General features: G+C 46.9%; 1 protein-coding gene across 1 annotated transcript in view; it reads left to right on the top strand.

The window, feature by feature from the left end:
• The window catches only part of casz1 (castor zinc finger 1), a 57,987-nt gene extending 50,835 nt beyond the window's left edge, over positions 1-7,152 (top strand). The window contains exons 14-17 of the mRNA XM_035382198.1: positions 638-786; positions 1,179-1,401; positions 2,862-3,167; positions 5,535-7,152. Coding sequence (XP_035238089.1) covers positions 638-786; positions 1,179-1,401; positions 2,862-3,167; positions 5,535-6,868 — 2,012 coding nt within the window. The 3' untranslated portion in view covers positions 6,869-7,152. The remainder of the gene's footprint in view (positions 1-637; positions 787-1,178; positions 1,402-2,861; positions 3,168-5,534) is intronic.
• The last annotated feature ends 15,210 nt before the right edge of the window (positions 7,153-22,362 follow it).

Below are 22,362 nucleotides of genomic sequence, written 5' to 3' on the forward strand. Positions count from 1 at the left end.
AGGCTATGGCTGCTGTACAATAAAATGTATGAAAAATTCTGCAGTGGATAGTTTTTGAAAAATTAATCTGATATAGAAGTAATTGTATGTTTACTTCAGTTGCCGGTGGTATGCTTATATTTTCATTAAGTAGAATTTATTTAAATGCCAATTAAATGAAATCCTGTTCCGGCAGTGAAAGCTCTCTACAGTAGTGCCATGTGACGCTGGGCCTATCATGCATGTGGTGGGCATGATAATATATTTGTGAAATTTGATTAAAAATGTTGATAAAAAGTTCAGTTGGAGCGCTTATCTTCATCAGCGTGTTCCAACACCCCAAGAGGTTGTCGTTGGGCTCCCGTAAGAACACATTAACACGCAGCGTGCGGTGGGCAGACCTTCGTGTGCTGCGTCACGTGACTAACTCACAAACTGCCAATACAACAAAACGAAAAGGCAACAAAGCATGACTAGCAGAATGGAAATGAGCCAACTGTACCAGCCCTCAGATTCCGGAGATAGGTCGCTCCTTCATGCATGCCACTGTAAAAAAAAAACCTGTTTTACACGGTCTGGAGTCTGAATCCGCCATACCCAACGCTGGCTTGTCTTCCCCCCCCCCCTCCCCCCCTCCCCACCCCCTACTTGTGCGCAGGTTGCAAGTATAACCAGGTGAACAGTCACTTCCACTGCATCCGGGAGGGCTGCCAGTTCTCCTTCCTGCTCAAGCACCAGATGACGTCCCACGCCCGCAAGCACATGAGAAGGATGCTGGGAAAGAACTTTGACAGGGTTCCGTCCCAGGTGAGTCGCCATGGCTCCAGGGAGTGGGGGGGGGGGGGGAAGGGGGAAAGGGGGGGTGGGGGGGGGTGCGTTATCGCTGCCGTATCTCTCTTCACGCGTTGATTACGCGTGAAGAAATGCAAACGGCGAGCAGGAACTTTAGCGACGGAGGCTGGCCAGCGGTGGTTTGCATACAGTGAGTATGCAAACCGACGGGGGGGCAGAAACTCTCGCCCTGTGTCAGAAACGGCCGCGGAGTCTCGCACGCACTCTCTCCCTGCGCCGAGATGTGCGTGGCAGACCGGCCAATGGGGAAGCCGGGCTGTGCCTGTTCACGTCCCTCACTGTCCCCTAACCCCGCCCCCCCACCAACCCCCTCCCCTCCCCAAAATTCCCAACTGTGCCCCCTGCAGATGATGTCCCACGCTCACCGGTCGGACGACATGCACCACATGGCCGGCATGTCGGGCGGCTCGCTGGGCGGCCTCCACCCCGGCTACTCCAACGTGATGGACGAGACGGACGACTACATGGACTACGTGGGCGGCGGCAGCCCCCTGGGCCTCTCCTCCGAGTCGTCCAACCCCGACCGCAGCTGCACCAGCACCCCCGTGGAGAACGAGAGCTCCCCGGCAGGTGAGCTCCCCCCGGAAAGCCTCCCCCCTTTGCTCGCACCTGAAGGTCCCGGGCCGGCTATCGGGCCCCCCCCCCCCCCCCCGCCCGCTCGTGATTCGCTTAACGGCGTTATTAATGGCGCTGCGTCGACAGTTAATGACGTCGACCGCGCTTTCTGAGAACCTGATAGCGTGGAAAGTGTATGTTGGAGCTTAATGCGATATAACCGCATCACAAAATGGCCGCCGCTTTGTGTAAAATGAGTGAGTGTCAATAATGAACCTGTCTGAAACAGTGTCAGTATAGGTACGGTCAGCATGATATGAGAAGATTCATAGACTTGTTTGCTTCTGCTAATTTAAATCTGACGTGATGCACCATACACACCATCATTTTAATCTGACGTGGTTCATATGCATGTTGCATTTTTGTAGCATTTTTTTTGTAGATATCGTTAAACTCTGCTCTTGTTCAAATGTGCTTTATCATGTCTCTCCACATTGGTGTGAGAGAAAGGAGTCAATAGCAAATGAAAAAGGTAGTTCTGTTCTTTCTGGGAGGCCTTAAAATAACTTTTAAAATATTCAGAGGTCATTTTCAAGCCATCATTTTTTCATAGAAAACCCTTTCATAATCTTGCTCAGGTTAGCTGAGGTGAAGAGGCTGGCACCACGGTGATTGTTTTATTTCGGCTGTACCGTCTTTCAGTTGAGTCACATGAAAGTACCTCCTTGTCTATAAAACATAGGGACCCAGCAAACGTTTTCCGTAGTTTATGACATTTATCAAATTACGGTGCTGTAAATTGATTTTACAGTCGTCTCCACCGCCCCTCGCATTTGTGTTTTCCCTGTGGCAACTCCAAGGGTAGTGCCAGTGCAGTCAAAGCAGGGCTGTACTTTGCACCAACACCGGGAGTGCTAAAGCTCTCCAGCTCTCTCTCTCTGTCTCTGTCCCTCTTTCTCTCTCTCTCTCTCTCTCTCTCTCTATCTGTCTCTCTCTGTCTCTGTCTCTATCCCTCTCTCTCTCTCTCTCTCTCTGTCTCTATCCCTTTCTCTCTCTCTCTCTGTCTCTCTCTCTCTCTCTCTGTTTCTCTCTGTCTCTCTCCCTCTTTCTCTCTCACTCTCTCTCTCAGTCTCTCTGTCTCTCTCTCTCTCTTTCTCTGTAAGGAAAGTCAGATAGTCTCCTCCCCCTTCTCGGTTCTTGCCTTGCCTTCATCAAATGAGTCTGTATTATTTTTCTTCATGTTATTTTGATTTCAAATGTTATCTTCCATTCTCACCATTGTTGCTTGGGCTGTTTGGGTTCTCGTTTTCATTTGGCTTCTTTCTTTGTGGTTTTTTTTGTTATCTCCTCCCTCTGTGTACCTCCCACCCCTGTCTCTGCTTGTGTGTGTGTGTATGTATGTGTGTGTGTGTGTGTGTGTGCGCGCATGTCTCCACCCCACCCTGTCCCACACCCTGGACAACCTGTCTCTGTAGGATCAGGCTGCCAGGTCACTGTTCCTGCCTCCGCAGCCCCCGCTGACACTGCTGCTACCCACAATGCACCTCCACCTCCTCCGCCCCAGCCTCAGCCTCCATCTTTCTCTCCGGCTCTCCTCCGACCTCCTCTCCCCTCGCTGCCATACCTCCTCTCTCCATCCTGTCTCTCATACTCTCTGCTCAGCGCCTCTCTTGGAGCCACACGGGGCGTTGTCATGCCAACCAGCACGCAGGCTTTCAGTCCGATCGTTGCCGCCCCGTCGCCGGTTAAAAATGACGTCCCCATAGTGCAGGACGCAGCAGGTACTCATCCCGACACGAGCGAACGAACATGGCAACAGGCGCAGCGTACTGGCGCACAGACAGACTGGTGTGTAGAAGCAAAACTGTGTGACCACACATTTAGTCTTCCTCCTTCGATGTTAAGGAATATAAAATAAAAGTCCTGTGTGTAGAAGCAAAACTGTGTGACCACACATTTAGCCTTCCTCCTCGATGTTAAGGAATATAAAATAAAAGTCCTGTGTGTAGAAGCAAAACTGTGTGACCACACATTTAGCCTTCCTCCTCGATGTTAAGGAATATAAAATAAAAGTCCTGTGTGTAGAAGCAAAACTGTGTGACCACACATTTAGCCTTCCTCCTCTATGTTAAGGAATATAAAATAAAAGTCCTGTGTGTAGAAGCAAAACTGTGTGACCACACATTTAGCCTTCCTCCTCGATGTTAAGGAACATAAAATAAAAGTCCTGTGTGTAGAAGCAAAACTGTGTGACCGCACATTTAGCCTTCCTCCTCGATGTTAAGGAATATAAAATAAAAGTCTGTGTGTAGAAGCAAAACTGTGTGACCACACATTTAGCCTTCCTCCTCAATGTTAAGGAATATAAAATAAAAGTCCTGTGTGTAGAAGCAAAACTGTGTGACCACACATTTAGCCTTTCTCCTCGATGTTCAGGAATATAAAATAAAAGTCCTGTGTGTAGAAGCAAAACTGTGTGACCACACATTTAGCCTTCCTCCTCGATGTTAAGAAATATAAAATAAAAGTCCTCTGATACTGTCAATATTTACAGTGTAAGAGCGAGTGCCCTTGCGATTCGCTCTCCTTGTAAAACTATGCACTTTTTGTACGTCGCTTTGGATAAAAGCGTCTGCTAAATGAATGTAATGTAATGAATGTAATGTAAAACGTGCTTTTTTTGCCAACATGCCTTTTTTTTTAAACAAAGATCCTGGATACCACAATCATATCTTTTATTGTAAATTCAAAGCTGAAAAAAAAGAAAGTTTATCATGAGAAAGATAAGTCTACAATGCTATCTTTAAGTTCTGCAGGAAAACCAGTGGGAAATCTGGTAGCTGGGTGTGATACATGGGCGTGGGTGGGCAGGCGTGGAAGAAGGGACTAGCTTTTTATAGTTTTGAACAAACTTGCGCTACTACTTGATTGTTAACATTGTTTTTCTTTGACTGATGTGTCATTGTGCAGACACTGTTGAGCACACCGTCATGTGGTGCCAAGTCCCGAGGCTCATTCTGCATAATCATTTTTCATGTTTTTGTATTAGTATCAAGGGTGGAAACATTACTAAACTGGTTTCCTACCGCCGAATGAATTTAAATTATTCTCTGCACGACTGCAATGATTAAGATTTGTCAATACGACATGTATGATGAAACCATAGTAACCAAACAAAGTACACTTTAAGTTATTATGAAGTAATCTAGTATATACATAAAATCTGTAAATTTATGAGTATTATTAAAATATTTCTTTACAGAAAAATAATGCTGAAAGTGTAGGGTTGTGTTATACAGTTAACTCCATACAGGGTAATCAGGGTTGCTGTACGATCATGCACTTCACAGGGTTATCCACATGACAGAAGTAATGCCAGTCAGATTAAGTACTATGCAATAAAATGGAGTACGCATGGCATTTAAATATTACAAGCAGTGGACTGTACATCAAGACGATGGGCAGCGGGGTGTGTTGAAAACAGAGAGGCTGAAAGGAGGATCTACAGTTATGTTTTAGGATCCTCCATATTTTACAGTCGCTTGCCTCCCTGTTTCCCAAATTTCCTAATGTCCCGTTTCAGTAGGGCCCTCCAGAGGAACAGGGCCCCTGTAAACCCAGTACGGCCCAGTCCAGCCCTTTTAACTTAACTGTGTTAAAGTTTTATTGGGGCCTCTTGATTCTTAGTGGGACAGGCCCAAGATCGTATAGTTAGCGCTGACCCCGAGTTGATCCGGTAGCCGTGCCTCCTTCACAAACCCGAGGGGTACAGGGGTCCCGGGGGTCCGGCAGCTTGGCTTCGGTACGCTGCAGGCATCCATTAAACGCCTCAGGTTTCCTTTGTCACCAAATCACCTCCATTAATGTAATTCATTATTCAACGCTGGCACGCGCTCGCGAAGGCTTTCCGCGAGCCAGCAGGGGTGTGAATCATTCACCTGTCCGCTGCGAGGCTGGGCTCCGCACTGCGCGGCGCCGTTGAGCCAAAATGGCGCCTGATTTCCCAGAAGTAAATGCAGAGTAGAAAGGCCAGGGAAGGGGCTTGTTTTGCTGTCTCTGCTTGTCATCTGTGACCGGTCAAGACTGACGCGTTTATTTTTTACCCTCCCTCCCTCTCCCTCCCTCCCTCCCTCCCTCCCTATCGCCAGGCAACACCATCTCCATCCCCACGGCGACGGGGGCCAAGAAGCGCTTCTGGATCATCGAGGACATGTCGCCCTTCGGCAAGCGGCGCAAGACGGCGTCGTCGCGCAAGATGCTGGACGAGGGCATGATGCTGGAGGGCTTCCGGCGCTACGACCTGTACGAGGACTGCCGCGACGCCGGCTGCCAGTTCTCGCTGAAGGTGACGCACTACCACTGCACGCGGGAGAACTGCGGCTACCGCTTCTGCGGGCGCACGCACATGTACAAGCACGCGCAGCACCACGACCGCGTGGACAACCTGGTGCTGGACGACTTCAAGCGCTTCAAGTCGTCGCTCAGCTGCAGCTTCGCCGACTGCCAGTTCTCGGGCAACAGCACGCACTTCCACTGCCTGCGCTGCGGCTTCCGCTGCACCGACAGCACCAAGGTGACGGCGCACCGCAAGCACCACGGCAAGCAGGACGTGATCAGCGCCGCCGGCTTCTGCCAGTTCAGCTCCAGCGTCGACTGCGAGGTGGCCGACTGCAAGTACAAGCTCAAGTGCTCGCACTTCCACTGCACCTACCCGGAGTGCAAGCACACGGTGGTGGGCATGTCCCAGATGGACTCCCACAAGCGCAAGCACGAGAAGCAGGAGCGCGGGGAGCTGCCTTCCGTCTCGCCCAATCGGGAGGCCCACCTCATGGGCGGGGCGCCCGCGTCCTCCTCTTCCTCTTCCGCCGCCGCCGCCGCCGCCGCCGCCGCCTCCTCCGCGGGTCTTCCCGGCACCCCACCCGCCGCCGCCGCCGCCGCCGCCCAGGGGTTCTCCTCCGTCAACAGCAGCCCCATGTTCCTGCCGTCCGCCAGGGGCGGCTGCCCGGGGTACGAGCACCCCGCCTCTTCCATCAACCTGGACGGGTCGCTCACCCTGGGCACCGACGCCAGCAGCTCGCTGTTCTTCCTGAAGAACCCGACGGGCCTGGGGCTCAACGACTCGCTGGACCTGAGCAAGAAGACGCCGCGGGACGTCCTGGCCGGGGACGGGCCGGGAGCCGGCCCCGCCCCGCAGCTCGCCGCCCCGGGCGGCCAGGACGACACCACCGGCACGTCCGGCGACGCCGAGGACGACCTCTCCCCCGAGGAGGAGATCAACGCCGAGGACGAGGAAGAGGAGGAGGAGGAGGAGGAGGAGGAGGAGGAAGACGAGGGCGAGGAGGACATGAACACGGACTCGTACGAAGACTCCATGCCAGGGCCGGAGGGCCCGCATGGCGACAAGGACAACGGAGAGAGCTTCGATGCTTCCACAAACCACGCCGACGCTTCCCAACTGGAACCCCGAGAGGCCGACCCCTGAGCCATGACCCCTGTACAGAAACTGAGGAGAAACGCCCCCCCCCCCACCCCCACCCGCGTACTATGAACAAACACGAATTAAAGTGGCCTCATTTAACACGCGAAAAGGACATTGCCGACGATGACAAGACAAGACAAACAAAAAAAATAATTTAAAACACGACGGCCCGAAATGATTTATTATGATGTTTACAAGATGACCAACATTATTAATTTAATTATGCATAACGAATGAACAGAAGAAGAAAAAAAAAACATATAGATGAGGCCCTCTTTTACACACGGGCGGAAATTTAAAACCTTTTTCCTACACATCAGTCTTTTTTGTGTGCGTGCATGTTTGACTTTTTTGTTTTTTTGTTCGTTACTTTTTTCGTGTGTGGAAAAAAAAAATACACCATAAAGAAAAAAAAAGAAAATATTATATAGCTATAAACTCTAGGTGTGTGGATGTTGATATACAAAGGAAATTGTCAGTTCAGTCATTACATGAACTGCTTGATCCCTTGATAGTGGTTAAAGGGAAATCACTGTATAAATATACATAGGGAGATTTATTGAAGAGGTTGTACTAGAATATCTGATTTCAATGAAAAACACAATGCAGCATTAATTATTATTATTATTATTATTATTATTATTATTATTATTATTGAAGTGCAGGGATTCTGCATTAGTGCTTTGGCTTGTACTCCTGGTTCCTTTTAACATTTTTTTTCCCGTTTTTTAAAAATTTTATTTTATTTATTTTTTTCTGTTTTTCTTTTAATGGCGAAATTCTCCGTTCAGAAATACTGTTGGACCGGTAGCATTCTAGTTTTCATTCCACGCCGACGGCCGACTCCCCCCGTCTCGTCTCCAACGAATCCGGCATCAGTACGTTGCTTTCTCAGCCCCGGGCTAGTGGAAATGGGCTCAGACCCCAGCAGCGCCTGGTTCTCCGCGTGCGAGGCCCACAGAAAGAACTCCGTCGTCGCAGTTCAGCTTTCCCACTAATCGCTGTTTCTCTTGCCATCTAACGATAGCCACTGTTTACCTTCTAGGCTTCTGCGTATGATTAGTGCACTTTTATGTGGATGAACGTATATATTTAAATACATTAATAACATATATATTTAAAATGTTTTTTGTTTGTTTGTTTGTTTGTTTCTAACTGTTCAGAAGTTCTTTCATAATTGTTGCATCGTTTTTTTTTTTTCCGTTGGCACAGGGATGACTGGTTTGAAGGCGAGGGGTTTTTTTTTTGTTTCGTTTTTTGTTATGCTTTTTTTTTTTTGTCTGTTTTGTTTGTTTGATTTTTCTAGAAGTTTCTCCCTGCTTAAGGGCCAGTTAAATAGGGAAATGAAGAGGTGGCGCAGGAGCTCGGCTCTCTCGCCCGCGGCCTGGCTCGTTAGCGAGAAACGGTTCGATGGTGCTACTTGACCGGGAGGTTAAACGGGGCGACCGCTCTCTCTCCCTGGTCCTCAGGACGCACGTGTGCGGTAAAGCATCCTTCACCAAACACGGGGGTTTCCTGGTCTGAATGTAGAGAGAACGTGAGGAAGTGACGGGAGGGAGGTAGGGAGGGAGGGATGGATGGATGGGGTGGGGGGGGGGTTGGTTGGATTTGTTTTGTTTTCTTTTGTGTAGCATGAACCAATAGATGAAAACAAGATGGAGGTGGGGTGGGCGGGTGGGTGGAGGCGGGGGGAGGGGGGGGGGGGCAGAGAGTGTGGTTTCCAGAAGTCTCTCTCCCTCAGAACCCTCTGCATATCGAGTTGCAGAACGTAAACATCGTGAGATGAACTTGCTGAGGGTTTGAATGGACTGAGGCGCAGAAAAGTGGAGTCACTAAGATCTAATGAGGGATCGGGGGGTTGGGGGGGGTTGAGGGTGGGGGGGGGGGGGTTGTACAGAAAGAAGACAATGTGTTTATATTTTTGTTGTTCTTCCTCAGCCGGGACAGTGGTTGAGTTTCAATTGTAATGGTTTTATTTAATATTTATGTGACCTTGCGATGAGAATTTAGGGTGTTTTGCACTTTTTTAGGTTCATTTTTACTTTATAAAAAAAAAAAATTCGGCATATATCTTTGAACAGGGAAATTTCTTTACATTATTGTTTCAGTTCAGTTTGCTTTGATGCACAAATAATTGTTTAGTGTGACGAAGAACTGTTGTTCTGTGTTTTATTTAAAAATGAGGTTTGTTTTTATTTGCTTCTGTAATTGGATGAATTCAATATGAAATAGGCCTACCAGGTGTGTCTGTGGTAGCCCCATGAGAAACACTATCAAGGACTGTGATTTAAATCAAATCTTTATAGAAAAAGAAAATATTGAAATATTCAGATAGTTCTAAATTACAAAACGTTTCCTTGCCGAGCCCGTCTCTTGGTTCACTGTGTCTTTCAACCTCTGGAACAACTGTGTATGAAATCCAGGAGCCCAAAAAGTTTTATTGAAATTATTTCTTGACCGTGGCTCTGAAAAAAAAATATGATATAGGTAATTAAATGTGTAGATGATGATGATCTTCAAAATATTGTTTCAAGAAAAAAGTTGTACAGTATTTTTTCTGTAAAAATAACTATAAATGAACAAAAAGCTCTTTGATGAAAACCTTCCCATAATAAGAAAAGAATAAAAAAAAGGAGAAAAAAGAAAAGTTAAAAAAAAAAACATTTTAAAATAGTCACATCATAGTTTGCTTGTGTGCGTGAACTTTCTTTTCTCCATTTTCTCCCTTTTAGATTTAGAATTAGATGGAAAAAATCATGTAGGGCCCTTGACATATTTTAGCACTGAAAGCAGTTCGGGGATTTCAGTTGTAACTTGAATTTTTTGCATTAGAGAATCCATTTTTTAAGGATTTTAAGAAATAATACAAAACACACTGATTAGGTTTGTTAATGTATGTTTATAGTTTAATTTAATACTGTTTTACTTTACATTTTGTTTGTCATTGTTTTGTGTGCTATTCATTTTATTTAATTGGGTTTTTTTTTTTGTTGACATTTGTTTTGCTTTGGGCATGCCTCTCACCTGGCTGATTAATGTACTTCCTCTCTAGGCTCGGACTCAAGGCAGTGCTTCACTTTGACGTTTTTTTGTTTTTTTCTAAGAAATGTTGGAATAGCAATTGGGCTGGGAGGCATATTGTGCACTTGAATCCATTTTATGTGTGTAAAATAGCGGGATTTGTAAAAAGTGAAAAATAAAGAAAATATAATTATTATAACAATACAAATGTGCAAACTAGTGTTTCAGCCCAGCGGGAGTGTGATACAGTGCATTGTGGGTACTGGTGGTGGGGGGGGTTGGGGGGGGGTGGATTTGCAGTGTGTGCGTGCATGTTGTTCGAGTGACAGCATCGTCTCGGAAACACCAGCACACAGTCCTCACTGGACGCCCCTCCTTCCTAGCCTGTGGGCGTGGCAAGAATGAGAATGGGAATCAGACCGGTGATTATTTAGAGGATGGGGTGCAGATGGAAGGGGTGTCTGATGGGGGTAGTTCTTAAGCAGCTTCGCTTCCTCTGGGGCAGTACTGAGCACCAGACTGTAAGGTATAAATCCATGTCTCTTGTGGGGGTGGGGGTGTGGGGGGTGGGGGGCGGCAGGCTACAGACAGTGGAGAGAAGCTTTCTGAGATGTGCAGTTGGTCTGGTTGTGGAAAGACCTCAGGCCTTTCCGCCACATTCTATTCCGTTTTTTTTTTTTCTTCCTCTAACTTCGTGATGCGCGTTTCTTCCCAAGGACACAAGTGGTACTTCCGAAATACGTTTGTGCTGTTTGTCTCTCTCGCTCGTCTGTCCCACAGAGAGACCGAAGGAAAAGACATCTGCTCTGCGCAGATATGGAATCAACAATATTTGTTGTCTTTTGGGTGTGGACGTTTTTCTGTGGACTTCCATGCCTCCAGAAACTATGACTCCAATCAGAGGGTGACGCGCAGGCCTCTACACAGCAAAGCTCAGAGTTATGAGAAAGGGGATGGGGGGGGGGGGGTGGGGGGGTGGGGGGGATGGGGGGTCCTTGGTGTCTGAAATCAACATTCCCCCAGTGAATGAAAATCCTGCTGGTGCCAGTGGGATTGAGTCTTTTCTGCTCCCTGCGAAGGGGAAGTCACTGTTGTGTCATTGTGTTTGTTTTCCGTCGCCCTGGTTACTGTGCCGCCACTCAGACACGCGATTGGTCAGCAGCGCGTCATCTCCACGCCGACTTCACGACCACCCCTCCTCCGCCTTTTTACCTTGTGATGTTTCTTTAAATTAAAAAAAAAAAAAAACGGGTAAAGGCATCGCCATCTGTCTGCCAGCTGGCATCCTGTATATAATCGAGAGGAAAAAAAAAAAAAAAGGAAAACAAACATGAAAATTATATTAAACAAAAACCAGACGGAAACGACCTCCAAATCCTGCATAGGCTGCTGCTGAAACGACAGATCATTTTACCGTTTTAATTAGCCGACAAAGAAACTGGATTAAATGTCTGTTCTCTGTAGAGTGAAATAAAAAAGATTACTACATTGTAGCAAAGGAAAAAAAAAAGTTTAGCCTTTGTAATATATATTGCACACTAGGACTATAAGCCATCTCTAGCTCATGTTGAATATTAATGTGTATTTTTTTTTTCTTTCTGTGGGGAAAAAGGCTAGATTCACAAACACTCTGTACATGGAGATAACTGACATTTTATATGATTAAAGGAAAAAAAAAGGAATTTAAAAGAATTGGTTTCTCCAATACTTGAATCTTCCCCCGCTGCACCTATGTTATTAATAACTGAATATTTTTCCACTTGAATTTAGTGCTGTTAGCAATTTGTGCTTTATTTATTTTATTTTTACTGCATGACTGATGCAAGGGTTGAGATTTTCACTCAATAAAATAAAAATGTACTGACAAAAAGAGTGTAGGCCAGTGACTTTGTTTTAATTTTTAACTTTAGTTTTCTGTGTGTTGTCCAGCACATCCTCACAGTCTGCCAGTTTCGAAATTTCAGTGATCCCGAACTGTAGAAACTGCTATAGGAGATTCTGTTTATTCTGCTGTGGGTTTTGTTTACGTTACAATGCGAAAGCGCTTTATGGTTTATCCACATGAATGGCGTTCATGCCCTGTGCTCCCAGAGCTAGCCTGCTCTATCACGAGATGTGCCAGGAACAGGTTGTGTGATGAGATGTGTGTGGCAGAGGAAAGGAACAATCAGGAACAGAAAACACATACACACCCATGCACCCGCACACACACACACACACACACACACACGTGCACACTGCACATGCCTTCACCACCACAGTCACAATGCTCCATATTAACTATATGGAAGATTAGGGCATTAAACAGACAAAACGCTCATTAAATGGCAGCTTCGATTACAGTCACACAGCAACATAAATAAATAAACAATTAAATAAAAAAGCTGTAGGCCTCGCCTGCAAGGATGGGAAGGGAATGTGGGATTTGTCCTGTAGAGCTTTCGGGAAGTTTGCTGGGGGGGGGGGGGAGGGTTGAGGGGGGGGGCAGACCCACGGAGGAGGACCCAGGCCTCCAGCGGCCCCCGGTGCTTCAGCAGATGAGCGGAAGGTCAGAGCGCCCACGTCTGTCAGCAACTAAATAAAGAGTATATCCTCCGAATGCCCCAGCAATTCTTTTTTTTGTGTGTGTGTGTCCCCTGCAGGGGACATGAGTCTGGTCTGTTTTTTTTTCCATCAGGAAACATTTATTCTACTGAAACCTGCACTGCAAGAGACTTTCCAATTTCCGATAAAATGCTTGGGAGAATAGTTTCACTGCAACATGTTTTTGTAATCCAATAAATATATTATGACACATCCAAGTATGTAAAAAAAAAAAAAAAGAAATGTAATATTTAAACTTTTTTCTGTCGGGTCTAAGGAGGACATCCCAAACCTGCAGGAAAGATGTGAATCATTGGCTGTGTCCCACCTGCGGCAGCATAATTCCTACAGATGAAAAACTAGGGACACCAAGATAAATATTCATAATCAACTTGGGCAGTGACAACTGAATCTATTTATAAATTTATCATTTGGCCAGAAGAAAATGATTATCTGTATGACTTCACCATTGTAAGGTTTCTTCCCCCCCCCCCCTCCATAATGTATCTAAAAAAGCCCACATTTTGCCCACAGTTATCTTTGTCGGTTTGCCCCCACCACCCCCCACCCCAAAACCTCAGATTTTATTTCCTTGTCATTTCCATTTTATTTTCATTTATCTGTGTGTTTATTTTAGGAGACCCTTAGTGGTGGAAAGAGGGGGGAAAAAAACATTAGCTAGGAGGCCACTCCGGCACTGGGAGCAGCTGTTGCCTGGATGGAAAATTAAGATCAGGGACCCCAAAGGACAAAAGGAATTGGACACACATTCAGCCAATTTAACATTAACAAGACCTTATTGGAAGCAGTGTTTCATGTCAGCCAATGCACAACACTGCCATCCCCACCATCTGTATATATGCTAAAAAAAAAAAAAAGAAATAATAGTTTCCAAGGGGTTACATTTTAAGGTTGTAGCCAAAATCAGTTTAGGAATGGATATTGGGCATTTCTGATTTAAAAAAAAAGATGTAATGTTGGATATATGTACATTTTCTCCAGTGTATATGTCTGGTCTGGGTTGGTAGTGGTAAAATTGTTTCCAGTCTCAAAGAGTGTCATGCAATTACCAGCAGTTTCACACTGAATTCTAAAAGCAAGGGGTGAAATTACCATTGGGGGAGGACTGAAACACAAGAGGTCATCACAGCTAAAATCATGACATTGGACTGTAAGTTTATTTATTCCAGAAAACCCTGAGAGGCTGAATGTATCCATTTAACTGTATTAAAATAAAAATAATGAAAATGTATTTAGGTGATAACACTGACTTAAAAGTGCCATTTAAATATGAAAAAATTGGGACACAAAGTGCAATCTCATCCACAAATAAATAATTGCATCAAACCTGAAAAAGCACATCATAGCAATAAATAATTACTAAGGTGTCTTGAATTAGGATTCCCATTGTTATCTACCAAATAAAAATACACAAACTTTGCATTCTAATTCGATTATTTATCCACAGTTGTTGAATAAATGTGATTTTCTATAATTATCAGTGGGAAAAGTACATTTAAAAAATGCTATACTTTTTCACATTTTAGATATACTGTAAGACTATACTCTTATGTATTTTCTGAATTTCCCAGTATCTTCAAAAATATTCTAATTTGTTTATTTAATGACAGTTGGTGAATTAAGGTGATTTCCCATCATTATCAGTAGGAAAAGTACACTTTTAGAATTTTTGCTTTTTTTCACATTTTAGGCATAAGACTGTAGTCTTATGTATTTTCAGAATTTCCCAGGGAAATATGTTTTTCATCGTAAATATTTTTAAATATATTCTAATTTGTTTATTTAACCACAGTTGGTGAATAAAGGTGATTTCACATCATTATCAGTAGGAAAAGTACACTTTTAGAATTTTTGCTTTTTTTCACATTTTAGGCATAAGACTGTAGTCTTATGTATTTTCAGAATTTCCCAGGGAAATATGTTTTTCATCATAAATATTTTCTAATATATTCTAATTTGTTTATTTAACCACAGTTGGTGAATAAAGGTGATTCCCATCATTATCAGTAGGAAAAGTACATTTTTAAAATTTTTGAAGTTGTTCACATCTTTTACACATGCTACTAGAGAAATTTGTTTTTCTTCATAGATATCTTCAACTGTATTCTAATTTGTTTATTTCACCACAGTTGAATAAAGCTTATTTCCCATCCATCTCATCTTTTTTTACTCCTTGGTTGTCAGACTGTATTCTTATGTATTTTATTCATGTTTTGCGTGTGATATGTCGTCAGATCATTTTTGTTCATTTCTTTTACCACAGTCATTCGATCCAATGACCAGTAACACTGGTTGTGCTCTCTTCACCAATCATTTTCACAAAAATTGAAATAATGACATGAGTGACATGACCTGAAAAAAATGTTTTATTCAGTATAAAAACTTTCCAAGTAATATTTACCAAGGTACTTATTTGTGATAAGTACGCAATGAAAATTACATCACAGAAATAGTTCCAAGCAAACAACTTTATTTGTTGCACAAATTTTAAACACCCTCCAAAGAGGAGGGAAGGGCTGGACTGCCACAAACAAAGCTTCTGAAAGGTACGACACGATCAAGTTTGTTACATAAACGTTTGCACAGAAACACCAAACATTGCATTCTGCTTCTTTTAGTTTGCTCAGAGTTCGTCTCGAGCCATAAATGACTCGCCCCCTCTGTTTTAAGGGGCCTGCCAAACGAAGAACAAACAGCCAGTGGCGAGTTGCAACACGAAACAAGCCGTATGAAATTGCTAATCTGCTCTGGCCCCTGGCCAGGGAACCATTAGATTTCAAGTAGTTTGCTTAAAATCCAAGCAGCGGTCTGCTAGGCTGGGGAGGCGGGGGGGAGGCGGGGGGGGGGGGGGTGGTGGGGGTGGAGAAGGGGTGGTGGGGGGGGTGGGGGGGGGATTGTTTCATCGCTTTATAACTCAGTCCAAAAGGGGAGTGTAGGGAAAAGAAACAGAGCTCTGCAGAGGGTCTGTAGGGAGCCCGAACAATTCTAATTCGACGGGAGCTACGGAGAGGCGCACCAGCAAGACCCGCTTTCTTGGCAACCGAAGAACTTCTTAAGTGCTAAGCTGTAAATTTGGTTAATTTGACACGAGTCGGAGGGGTGGGAAGGGGGGAAGGGGGGATCGTTTTCTTGCGGGGGGGGGGTGGGGGGTGGGGGGGGAGATGAAAAAAAAGCCCGGCAGATATGTTGACAATGAGCTGGAATAGCACAATGTGCTCCATTGCTCGACTGTCATGGTAGGAACACAACAGAACACAAATTGACTGGGTGACAGAGCCATAAAACCTGTCCTTTTTTGGCAGCTGGGCTTGAAGTGGCTGCTGGGAGAAGGCGCAGCCTGTGTCAGTGCCGTTATTACCGAATTCAATTAATTTCAGCTTGACAAGGAAAAGAATACCTATAAAACAGGAAGGGGAAACTACAGGCATAATATTTTTGTCTTCGGGATTAATCACACGATAGCAGGACGTGCTATATCCACAGTGTTCTACCAGCTCTGTCTGCAGCTCCTGTAATAACCTTTAGAGAGACACCGGAATCTTATCCTATACATTTGGGAGGTGGTGGTGTTGGGGGGGGGGGGGGACAAAAATAAAAGATAACAGTAAAAAAACGTTTTGGATGTATAAGAAACAAGTGCAACAACAGTGCCGTCGTCCTGGGTGTAGCCCTGTGTGATTTCACAGGTCAAACAAACAAACAGCCACAGCAGCCACCCAGGAAATTTGAGCCAGTGCAGCCCTGTGATGGACGCCATACAAAAAAAACAGTTCCTTCAATAACACAGAGGACCAAAATCTCACGGACAATTTCCAACTAGGTTAGCGTGAAGAAAGCGTGAATATGAATACCGAGATACAGTTTGAATGCATAACAACAGAACCTGAAGAGAGATAGAGAGAGAGAGAGAGAAAGAGAGAGAGAGCGTGCAAACAGAATTTTATTAATGGTATTTATGGGTCTGGGAACAGTCTGTTTGGCTTACATGAAACTATGCAATCAACATGTGACTAGATATTTCCAACGCCACAGCAGAATGCAGGTCTGGTCCAGTTCCTCTCAGCCTTGAGATTGGAAATGTCACATGACTACATTACCCCACCTGGAGCCAAGCTTGAACAATAAAATGCGTTTGAAACGGAGCGCTTGTTCTGTTTCTCTTATGCATGTGTGTGTGTGTGGGGCGGGGGGGGGGGGGGGGGGGGGTTTGGGAGTGACATCACCTAATGAGCCTCATAAACACAGCCTTGAGTGTAAGTGTAAGGCTAAATAAGGACCAAGGCCTTTTCAAAATACCCTTTTTGGTGTCACAGCTGTGTCCTTCACCAAAATGGAGGATGGAAACAGGTGTGATGCGTCTGACGCTAATCTTCCACATTATGGCGGTTGATAGCCCCCCCCCCCCCCCCCCCGCTCCTCCCCAAACTCCCAACCCACCCCCCCCCCTCACTTAAAACTCTGTAATTTAATATGGAATACATCAGCAATGTGCCATCTGCAGTGTGTGTAAGAGGGAAAGGTTGGGGAGATTCTGTCCAAGCTAAGAATAGAAGACGTGGACCAATGACGGGGGGTTTTCTGTTACCAGAGGAATTCTGGGAGTACTGCAACTCCTTCCAAAGAGGGAGGTTGGGAGAGCAGCAAGGGATTTTGGGATTGTTGCGCTTTCATTTTTTTTTCTTTCGTCCCCCAGCTATGAGGGCTTGAAAATTTTTGGATTGTATTTCGCAGTGACAATCCAGGCCAAGTTTGGAGGACAAGGTCACACCGACCCCCCCACCCCACCCACCCACATACCCCAGCCCGTCAACACAAACGGACACGTGGAATAATAGACGAGCACGGATGTCCTGAACCTAAAACACCGCTAATGTGTAAATCTGGCGAAGGGCAGAACAAGGTGCACATTTTATCCGTGGAACACGTCCGATCCTATTTTCATCCGCCATCACCTGAACAGCGCGTCAGGCTATATTTCCGTTAAACTCCGTCAGCCTGATCAGTTTAACGATTAACAGCACATCAAAGTGTTCACTCCTCTGCCATTTCCATCTCATGATAACCTGTGAGGGGCACAAACCTTCATCACCTGGCAGATGCAAAAAGTTGTCTTGAAAGATGAGTCTGTGTAATGTTATTTCTGGTGGTGTTAGGGATTTTCTTTTACATTCCCTAATCACTACAAGTTACAGAGTGGGATACGACATGAAAAAGAAGCAGTGCGTAATTACACATCCCATAATAAAGAACGCAGTAGTGGCGGTATTTGCATTTCCAATGAAAACATAAAACAGCAGGTTCATTTCTCTAGTGCATGTGCGGTTGGCTGTGAGGTCCACTTTACTACACCTGTTCTGTCACATTTGCACATATTGCAGACACAGGGAAATGTTCACAAAGCAAGTCTTTCATGTGAATGCAGAGAGAGGGGGAGAGACAGAGATTGGCATCTAGGGAATGGTCATGACATCATGTACACATTCGAGGGAGGGAGGGGGAGAGACAGAGAGAAAGAGAGAGAGAGAATGTGAAAAAAGAAAGTAAGAGAAATAGAAAAAGAAAGGGAAAGAAAGATAAAGAATGTGAAAGAAAAAAGAAACAGAGAAAGAAAAAGAGAGAGAGGGGGAAAGAAAGACAGAGACAGAGAGAGGTGGCATTTCATTTAACACAGCCCTGTCTCCCTGCCCCCGCCCCCGCCCCCACCCGCTGGAGAGCTCCAGGTGCTCCTCACACGGGGGGGGGGGCCATTTGTCTAATTTGCAGACCCTGTCGAGCTTCACACCTGTTGCCCCGGCAGCGCCTGCAGTTCCGTGAGCGCGCTCAACAGGGGGGGCGGGCCGCACGCGCTCAGACCCACCGCACGCGCTCTGACCCACCGCACGCGCTCAGACCCACCGCACGCGCTCAGATCCGCCGCACGCGCTCAGACCCGCCGCACACGCTCAGATCCGCCGCACGCGCTCAGACCCACCGCACGCGCTCAGACCCACCGCACGCGCTCAGACCCACCGCACGCACTCAGACCCGCCGCACGCGCTCAGACCCACCGCACGCGCTCAGACCCGCCGCACGCGCTCAGACCCGCCGCACACGCTCAGATCCGCCGCACGCGCTCAGACCCACCGCACGCGCTCAGACCCACCGCACGCGCTCAGACCCACCGCACGCACTCAGACCCACCGCACACGCTCAGACCCACCGCACACGCTCAGACCCGCCGCACACGCTCAGACCCGCCGCACACGCTCAGACTCGCCGCACACACTCAGACCCACCGCACGCGCTCAGATGGCTCATTACAGCCCAATTCATAAATACGGTCTCCGGTGTGTCCCTACTTCCAGGGCTGTCTCGCCCCCAGATTTATTGACCTCTTTTACAGGCCGCTATTGTTTTTACACTTTTCTTCCGCCCCCCTCCAACCCCCTCCAAGGGTTCCAACACTGTCGCCAACCTGCCGGGTGGGCAGCCCCACCACCCCCTCCCCCTCCCCCTCCCCCTCCCTCCCGCCGACCGCCGTCCCATACGCCAGGCCCCAAGCGACAGGGGAGGTGGGAATGAGCAGGGGGCCGGTGATGGCAGGGTGGGGTGGGGGGGGGGGGGGGATAGGTGAATATTTGATCCGTTTAAACTTGAAACGGGGCCAGGAGGACATGGGATGACACGGGGCCCCAGACCGAGACGGGGGGGGGGGAACGCGAGACCACTCGATTGTGGAGAGTTTATATAAGGGGTGATGACAAAGTGCTTTATGGCCCTCCACAGCGTTCCCAGGGCTCTGTGTTCGGAAGCCGCACGCACAGGCAGCGCCCCCCCCCCCCCCCCCATCCATCCCCCCCACCCGACCTTGGCTCCCCGCGTTCGCTTCGCATTTTCACCCCGAAAAAAAGCCCCCCCCCCCCCCCCCCCCCCCACCCTTTTTCAGCTCCACCCGCCAGCTCTGCGCTCTGCACTCCACGCAGCCGTGCAGCTGAGTCATGAGCGGCTCCTCCTGCCGTCACACCTGAAACCGAGACGCCGACGAGGAGCGGGGGGGGGGGGGGAAAGCAGTTATGACTTTGCTTTAATTCCGTACAGAGCACCGCTTCCCCCCCCCCCCCCCACCTCAAACCTGCAGCCAGGAACTGCCTCTTAAACACGCAAAAGCTGGGGGTTTTTCTGGGTTTTTTTTTCAGGCAGGAAATGGTCGTTTTTTTTTTTGCAAATTACCCTTTAAGCTTCTTGCCGCTGTTACCGTGACGCAATACCTCCAGCGGCGACCGTCGATACAGGGAGGAAATGAGCAGAGCTGCTTTGGCTTTCTGAAAACACCTTTGACCTTTAAGACATGGCCAGGGTTGTTTTTTTTAATGTTTTTATTCCTCTGTGCAGTCAGGTTCTGCACGCTCGGCGTTTCGGCTGAAATGGACATTAGTGATAAAGACGTAAAATGGCAGCCGCAGCGGTGAAACTTCGCAGACAGAAAAACGGTGGTAAACGACGCCGGTTACTGCCGTACTTTCCTCCCATTTGAATAATGCCGTGACAGGGCTGTTTTTTTTTTCTGATAGTATCTGTCCTGCGGTGAATTCCCTTGGGGCCACGGGACGTCTCCGGGGGGGGGGGGGGGGGGGAAGAGGGATATATTCCCTGTGGTATCGGATGCCATTCCGGGCCCTGGGGGAGTGGGGAGTGGGGGGGAGGAACCAGCCACACGTCCAGCTTGACTTCAAACAGGCCGCCTTTTATTCCACTTGCATCCATTCTATCTGAGAGGGAAAGTGGGGGGGGGGGGGGTGGAGGAGTTTTCTCAGGCCGCTGTGGTCTTCTGACTCTTGGACCGACTTATACGACCTTCTCCCACGCAGGGCCTTGTCCTTTAGTGGCCCCCTGCATCATGCCTCCTCCGTGATGTCACCAGGGTGGGGGTGGGTGGGCTAGGGTGGGTCTGGGTGCAGAGACCCTGGAGGTAACCCCCTTGCCTGGGCCACATCGTCTCTGGCTGAACCGAGCGGACGCCCCGCCCCCCCCCCCGCCCCCCCCGGGGCAGAAAAGGGATAACTACCCCGGCATTGATCGGTGAGGGACGGAGGAGGGAGACACTCAGCCTTCTAACCTGCTGAGTGTTCAGTTCAGGAGAACAATAGGCGTTGGGGGCGCGTCGATACGCTCCCCTATTGAGTGCTGCCCGTTTAGCGGGCAGATTGATGAGGTTAAAGCCCCCCAACGGTCCGAGGCTGAGCGGGAGATACGCGCTCAAAAAAAATAATAATAATAAAAATACGAGAAGCGTTCTCAACCCGCCCCGTTCACGTTTTTCCTTTCCGGAAAACGACATCATCACAAAGGCCTGCGCCTTTTTTCTTTTCTTTTTTTTAAATGTTTGCTTGTCCTTTAATATAAGTCCCCCCCCCCCACATTAATGCAAGTGGGGGCTGTCCCTCCTTCCTGTTCGGAGTGCTCTGCGGAGGTCCCCCTCGCAGCCGAGGCGGCTCGCGGGCTGCCCAAAAACGGAGAGAGGAGCGCGGGCGATCGGCGCAGACGAGCCTTTCTGGGAGAGGAGCGCGCCGCGGGTCCCGTGGGGCCCTAAATGATGCACAAGTGCATTTATTACAGGGGCTCCTATAAATCTCAGGTAGGCCTGAACCCCAGGGAGAGGTTAATGGATTACAAAGGGATGCGGTATCGAACCTCTGAGAAGTTTATACACCACATCAATATGTGCAACGCTATCGATCATTAAGACCTTGACAGACAAATTAAATTCATAAACTTGATAATGCACTGGAATATTCGTACTGCTTACTTTAGTGGAATGTATTTTTTTTTTTTTTTTAAGAATGCCGTTTTAGGAGCAAAGTTTATTGATTTAAATACTCTTAACAGAGATCTCATTGAAAATGTCAGGAAGAAGTGCTGATCACAATTAAATTTTTAAGGGAAGCGACAGATCCGCCATTAAAAAAGCGGGACCACAAACGCACCTTCATGCACATAATTCAGTTTTGCAGTCACGCCTTGTTTTCAGTACATTAAAAGGGTTTTATGGGTGAACACAAGCAATGATTGCTTCTAAATAAATATGCGAGCATTAAAGATTTTTAAAAAGCAAAGCTATGCGGTGCTTCTTTTGAATGCGGCCATGTTGGTCGTGCCCCAACACATTTCAGATGAGTGTACAGAATTTCCAACAAAGAACTCAACACAGTTTGGCAGAATGATACATGATTGTTCACATACAGACCATTAAAATTAAGATTTTATTATAACAAAAAAAAAAAACAGTCCAACCAACGTAGTCGACCGTAGTTAAACCAGATTTATTACAATTATGTACATTTATTTTGGATATCAGGAGTTTGTACATTTTCACAATCAGCAGCTGGGTACTAGTTGTCGGCGGGGAGCCATACACTGAAACTGAGGTGGTGAGAAGACGAGGTTTGAACACTAACGGCTCCTCCGCACACAGTGCGCCATGGCGGATTCCTCCGCCCGCTCTCGTCCGCGAGGTGAAAGGTCACGGCGGGTTTTCTGCCCCGCCCCGTCCCGTTCCGTCCACGCGTCCGTGTGATTGAGACAGGACCTGTCAATCACCCTGCCCTCCCCTCTGTCCTGTGCTTACACGCGTCACACCGCTCTCCGTCTCCAAGGGGACAGTCTCAGGTTCTGTTATTCCACGTCACTGACTACATTCGTGTTAGTAACCGTCCATTACAAAAAGAATTAAACATGAGACATCACTGTATAACCTTCCAGAAAATGTACAATTATTACTATTATTATCATTATTTATTATTATCATTATTACTATTATATTATTATGATCATTATTATGATCATTATTATTATTATTATCATTATTATTATTGTTATTATTATGATGATTATAA

This window comes from Anguilla anguilla, chromosome 11 (genome assembly GCF_013347855.1).
Source record: "Anguilla anguilla isolate fAngAng1 chromosome 11, fAngAng1.pri, whole genome shotgun sequence".
Classification (NCBI taxonomy): Eukaryota; Metazoa; Chordata; class Actinopteri; order Anguilliformes; family Anguillidae; genus Anguilla; species Anguilla anguilla.